Raw genomic sequence first — 6,743 nt, 5'->3', positions numbered from 1 at the left:
GGCGCTTTGGGTCAATACGGTACCTCGCCTTAGACCGGCGCTTTGGGTCAATACGGTACCTCGCCTTAGACCGGCGCTTTGGGTCAATACGGTACCTCGCCTTAGACCGGCTCCAGTGTTTGGGGGGGGGGGATCCCATCCCCATCCCCTTGTCCTCTTCCCCGCAGGAAGCAGCAGCTCCTGTGCAACAGAGGGGTGCTCTGCTTTTTGAACCCCCAAAAGCAAGGAAGGATGCTCCAGTCTGGCTTTAATCTGCTCCCTCCAGCGGTTTTATGCGCATGCCCCCAGTGTGGCCGGAGGGGGTGGGGGGTCTTTCCTCATGTAGGAAAAGCGCCCGGCGCATGCAGGACGGGGTAGGACCCTGGTTGCAGCAGAGGAGTTGGCCTGCTCTTTTGTAGTCCGGCAGGATTTTGCTCCTGGCTTTGCTGCTCTTCCTCGATGCAAAAAAAAAAAGGGATGTGGTGCATTGGGTTGGGATTGCAGGAGAAGGCCGGGAGGCAAGCGCCAGAGGAGCAGGCAGGGAGTTGCGGTTGCTGCTCGGGACTGGCTCTTCGTGCAGATGCTCTTGTTCTGCAGTGGCCCTTCCAGTCAGTGTCTCAGTCTAGATCGGCCCTAGAAGTTGTCTGATTTCCTTGTGCTGTCAGCCTGTTTGGGGCTGATCCTGCTTTGAGCAGGGGGTTGGCCCAGACGTGACCCCCCAGAGGGCCCTTCAACCCTCATTTCCTGTGCTTTTTCAGTATACACACATGCACGCACACAGTCTGTGACTAGATGCATGCGCATTCACGCACGCACGCACGTCGTCCGTGAGTTAACTCAAGGTACGCAAGCCTCACAGATTCACCCTGTGCATGGAGAGAGCATCGATCCCTTGCATCGTTTCTCTCATTCACTCCTTTCTAAAATATCAATGCTGCTTATTCGAGTCCGGGCTCGTTTTCCTTCTTCCTGCTGAACTGGAAGAAAAAAAGGACGTGACTGAGAAAATGATACACCCGGGGAAACGGCAGCAAACATCACAACCCCCGCGTTTACTGTGATCGTTGGCTTGGCAGGAGAGTGACGCCCTGCTACTGTCACATCACACAGTCGGCACTGCCGCTGTCCTGCCGGGCTTTCCTTAACCGTCTCTCCCGTCGGAGAGAGGATGGCATCTCTGTGGCCCTCATAGAAACAGACCTGAGAGTAAATGCAACGCAGATATTAGCCCATCTGCTTGGAGTAGCTGCAGGTATGTAAAAATCTCCCTGAATTGTGCAAGCACGGGTTAGTCCAGAGCCGCGCAGTAGAAGCAGGGAGCTTCCTTGGCCTTCGGGAAGCGTTCAGCTTACTGGAGTGTGAGTATTAGTGTGCGCGCTGCAGCTGTCTGCTTTTAATATTGCTTAATACCTCTTCTGATAGGTAATGTTCTTCTAGAAAGCCTGACTGCAGGTAGCAAGTGCTTACATTGATTTTTTTTTTGTTTTTAAAGCCAAGAGCTCGTTTTACTGCCTTCATTGACAGCTGTGCAATGTGTCCGTACCGGAGTACTGTGCCGATGTGTGTGGCAGATATGCTGAGCAGAGGAGACTATGGGAGCCTGGAGTGGGGGCACTTTTCCCTGATGCTTTACAAAGAATTTGTCAAATGCATCCATAGTTATATATGGGAAGCAAAAAAGACTGAGCCCCTATTGTAAGGGTAACTTTGAGGGAATGGATCTTCTGGCTGGAAGGGATGAAGCTCTTTCCAGGCTTGTTGGGTTTGCTGATCTGTAGCTCAAGCCCCGAGCCAAAGCATCTCTCTTGGCGAGCAGAGAGTGCCTTGCGTTGGAGTGTGTTTTGTGCACAGCTAGGGTAAAATGCACACCCAGAACATGCTCCGTGCATCATGTCCAGAAGGGCAAGGATTTGCATAGGATCTAAAATAAATTTCTCCTGTTGAGGAGCGGGGTGGTGACTAGCATTGTGAAAAACCAGACTGCCTCATCTCTGGGAAATGGCCAGGATCAGGTCCAGAAGATCCACTGACCCCAGTAGAGCATTGGCATGGACATAAAAACCTTTAGCACCCCCGTCTAGGTGTAGTTTTCCACTTGCTAACTCGACTCTTCAGGATGGACTATCTTCTATACTGGACGACCAGTACAACCAGCGTGTGCCGCCTGTGGTAGTAATTTGTGAGTGTGCCGTGTTGTCCGCGTAGAGCTTCTGGTGGGTTTAGGACCTTTGCTTGCAGCTGTTCGCAGCTTTGGCCCCTTTGGCTTCGATGACTAACTTGGTAGTGGAAAGCGACCTCTTCTCAAAGCAAACAGCCCCATTTTCCGAGATCTGAACCTTGTTTGTTGCTGCCGTGGAGGCGCGTACCCCTGTTACGGTACCTGTTGCCAGCTGGACCCCAGAAACTCTCCAACTAGAAAGCAAGTTGAACAAATCAGCTCCAGAGAAACTTCCTGTCCCTGCAGACATGCCAGCTGTACCTAACTATTCGGTCCTCGCCGTGGTTGACTGAAAGTAAGGTTGTGCTAGTAAGATATTTTGCGTTACGCTGACAAATTTCCTCTTTCACAGGTGTTTGAGGCACATGATCTGTATGCGGGAGAGAATTTCTCCAGGGTCCTGAATACCTTAACAGCTGTAAACAAAGCCACAGAAGGTAAGAAAAGGGTAGCCAACATTTGATCCTCTTAGTCAAACCCTGCCTGTGGGTGTGACCTGGCCTTCCTGGTAATTCAGCATTTTAAATTTATTTTCAGAAGCTTGGCAAACAGGACTGTCTGTAGGGACCTCCTGGCTACTGTGGGCTCAACGGTATGGATTTAAATGCAGTATACATGTCTGGTGTGTGTGTTTGTGGGGCTGGATACTCATGCGAAGGTCCCTTTACACTCTTCCAACATCATAAAGTGGGGTGTTGTAAAAGGGCCTTTGTAAAGGAGCTTCTAGCCCCCCAAATGGAAACATCAGGGTTTAAATAGTCCATGTGAAATCATGCTATCCGCATTATGCATTCGCTGAATGTCAGAACAAACCAGATGCTCCATAAATTGTATTAGTGACCTTTTCTTTCCCTTCTTGAGATCTGTAGGCTGCGCAGCCGCGATCTGACATCAAATGCCTGGTGGGTGCTTTGTGCCACTGTCGTTAGTCTTTGCAGGGGTGGTAGCAGAGGAGCTAGGTATTGAGGCAAAGCTGATCGCTTTACTTTATTTTTTTTCTGCCCAGCATTTAGCTGTTCACTAAAGACTTATTTTAATTCCTACCCAATAGGATTGCAAGTCAGAAGGCTCAAAAGGAAATAGCTAAATACTCTGGAGTTGGAAAAACAGATTGACTTTATTTTCATGGGCAGAATTCCCTGCATCTGTGCTAACCATTGGAAATAATTACGGGCAGAGTGTCTCCTGGAGACAGGAGCAGCTAGGATGCTCTTACTGGGTGGGCTGGGGGAAAGATCTACATCACGGATCTGAAAAGAGGTTGCAAGAGAAAACAGTTATGGCCCTGATCCTACAGCTGGATTGGCATAGGCAGATCTCTGGACCCAAGGGGATCCAGTTTCAGGATCAAGGCCCAGGGAGAAGTCTCTAAACTCACAAATGCTGCACTTTAAGGCCCCTCCTGCTTCCTTACTACATTGCAAATTATACATCTAGTTATTACAGTCCAGAAGAATACAAAAAACCCCTGTTTACTATTCACCATTGCAACTCTGTTGACTTTCTGCATCTTCCTGGGCTTGGTTCTTGATAATAGTCTAACCAGTTTCACTTCTCTTCCTAGTTTCTTTTGCTGGGCTCTCTTGCAGTGGTGCAGGGCCGCAGGGGAAAGCTTACAGCCAAGGGAAAACCTTCTCAATGGGATTATAAAGCCATGGAAACAGTTTGGCTGATCTGAAGTTTTATAAAGCCCCATTTGTGCAAACAACCACGATAAAGATTTGGGGCCTGAATCGAGTAGGTGCATCCCCTTAAGATGACTCTCCTTCCTGAATGCCGCTCCAGGAAAATACAGGGCTTGAGGCTGCCTTGTCAGGCTCTGCAGCTGCCCTCTCTGCAGCTCCCCTCTTCTGCCCGAGAAGCCTATGAATAGCATTTCAGCCTCTGCAGATTTTTAAAAGGCTCTTAATGGTTTGTTAAATGAAGAGAACCCACTGACCCAGTTCAGAAATCTCGTGAGTCAATGGGATGCTAGTATGAAATGCAGGTCACTTGAGAGGTACAGGAGAAAAATCTGCATGCAAACAGGATCTGGTGGTTTCTCAGCATTGATTGTCTCTGATGCTGGAGCTCGGGCTCTGTGCTATCAACTAACTGCTATGGAAATCATTAGTGACCTCATCAATCAAGGTTTGTTTCAGCCAGAGGATGAACTGTTGGAACGGGACAACCTCGAAGAAACACAAAGTCTGTTTTCAATGCATTGAGACCCTCTCGCGTACCCGTTAATTCTACGTTGCCTGTGGACATCCATTGAGCAAAATAGCTCCACAGTAAGCATGTGTCTTACATCTTGAAGCTGGAGAGGAGGAAGGGCAGTAATGCGGTAACAGAAGTGTTACCAGTAGATAGAGCCCAAGGTGGCCTGTAGTGTCAGTGAACTCTTCAGGCAGTTTTAGATCATCAGTCCTTATAGCGTTTAGATGCTAATAAAAGTCATCTTACTTTTTTTTTTATATAGCACTCTTCAGTCCAAAGGATATCCAGTGCCTTACAAGCTCTTTATATGTGGAATATCTGAAATGCATCCGCCTCTGGGGTGGAGAGCACCCACTGACGGAAACAGTTGGCTGCATAACAGTGGACGTATCTTTTCCTTGGCAGATTTTAGTGTTCTTGTTTTTATGAGTGAGCAGTGGCAGCTGCTGGCCCTGCTGGAGGCAAGCTGCCTCTCTCCCTCCACATCTGTAGCAATGCAGCTGCAGTGCCAAAGCACAGCTTTGCTTTGAGCTCATTTGATAAGCCAGGCCTCCCCTGCCAGCCCTGCAGCACAGAGGGCTTCAACCAGACAGTCATCGTAAAAGTCGAGGCTTCGTTTTGCTGCATAATAATCACCGTTGTTACTTCACCAAGGAGGGTTGGGAAACTGGGGTCCCAGGCAGCTTTGTGATAAACATTTGTTTGAACATCTGGTTTTTCTCCTTGTAAATGGTAATGTAACTGGATGCCTGTGATATCATCTGCCATTCAGAGAGAGAGAAACTTTGGGAAAATGGCAGAGGTAAAAAGCACATTCTAAATCTTCAAACCTTTTTTTGTGGTTTGGCCTTGGTCCCAAGGAAAAGGAGCCCCTAGGCAACAAACCACTACCACAGATGGCCCAGACTGTGGCTCCCAGGTTGGGAGTTGCACGAGAGAGCCCAAGGACTGCACGGCATGCCAGGACGAGACATCACCGCCTGCAGTCCTTCCAGCTCAAGGCTGAGTCACATCAGAAGGGCAGTGCAGGGGAGCTTGCCTCGATGCTCCCTGCCTGTCCATGAGCCCTTATTATTTGCTCTGCTCACACCCTTCCCAGCCTCATCGCTCTCAGCTGTGTCCTCAGGGAGTTCAGATGCCTATACACATTGTCTATATTCCTGGGCATGCTCCTAGACTGTTGTGGCTTCCTGGATGCCGTCATGCAGAATAACTCTATATCTGCAGAACACAGCAGCTGTCTCCAGAACATTAGCAAGACCAACTGCTCTGCTTTTTAATTTTGGAAAAAAACCTGGCTATAATGTTATAATGCACCCAACGATGACGATGTGCTTCAAATAATATAAGACTCTGAACAGAAAACTCAGCTTATTTTAACCATATTTTAACAACATATGGCAAGCTGCACTCAGCAACGCTCCATTTTGGAGCAGGCATAAAATAGGATGCTAACGTGATGCAACACAAATGATACGTTTTCCTGCCAAACCGTCAGAGTCACTGTTACATTTGTCCTGAGGTTGCTGCTGGTATTTATAAAAGTACAAACACAGGAATTGGAGGAAGGTAAAACTGTAACCCCTCCAGTAACCAAGGCATTTCCCCAAGCTGCTGCTTGCTGCTTGGGTTGGTTGGGGAATACAGACTTGTGGTTGATGTCCTCTCTTTTCAGAACAGATCAGGCGAGGAACAGCTAAGGCTGGCAACATGCCAGTCCTGCCAGTTTGCCAGCCCCAAGAACGCTGAAAGCAGCTGAAGCTGTGGATCAAATGTCAGGGCATTTCGGGAAACAGCCCTGTGTTTGCAAAGCCGATTGGTTTGCACTGATTGCTGTTGCTTTCACCATCGCAATTCCAGGAGCCTTGAACTAGTTTCACTGCGCGCATCAGGCCGTTGCATTGTTTAGGGGTGGGAAAGAGTATGGAGAGCCAACAACAGAGGCAGAAGGATGTGTCGGAGTGATGGGGGTTGGGAGTGAGCATGCTAACCTCTGCACAAACACAATTCGTGACTTGTGTCGCGGTGGTGTTCACGAGCTGCAAACCCGGACAAGGCGCCGGTCATGCAATGGGTTGTACAAGCACGGAGCAAAAGAGCAGTTCCTAGTCCAAGCAAGCCTGCAAGCAAAATCACTCCAAATTGCTACTAAAAGCTCCCGCCAACTCTGATCATTAGAGGGCCCCAGAAACAGTTGGTGTTTGTCTGACAGAAAATCCCTGAGGGGGGAAAAGGCCAACTGATTCATCGTTCTCCCAGTCCTACCAGCTGAGAGCTGCTTTCGCTCCCACTGAACTCAGTGGGTTTGAGTGGAACATCCACCGTCACACTGGCAGCGAGCATCGAG

At 48.9% G+C, this 6,743-nt stretch overlaps 1 protein-coding gene across 4 annotated transcripts in view; it reads left to right on the top strand.

The window, feature by feature from the left end:
- ARHGEF6 (Rac/Cdc42 guanine nucleotide exchange factor 6) overlaps positions 1–6,743 on the top strand; it is a 65,982-nt gene that overhangs the window by 8,494 nt on the left and 50,745 nt on the right. For all 4 annotated transcript variants that reach the window (XM_019521332.1, XM_019521330.1, XM_019521331.1 and 1 more), the window contains exon 3: positions 2,550–2,634. In XM_019521332.1, the coding sequence (XP_019376877.1) occupies positions 2,550–2,634 (85 nt within the window). The remainder of the gene's footprint in view (positions 1–2,549; positions 2,635–6,743) is intronic.

Source organism: Gavialis gangeticus, unplaced genomic scaffold (assembly GCF_001723915.1).
Source record: "Gavialis gangeticus isolate Ggan-Ray unplaced genomic scaffold, GavGan_comp1, whole genome shotgun sequence".
Lineage (NCBI taxonomy): Eukaryota > Metazoa > Chordata > Crocodylia > Gavialidae > Gavialis > Gavialis gangeticus.
Note: the sequence above shows the minus strand (reverse complement) of the source record. Positions and strands in the feature narration are given on the sequence as shown.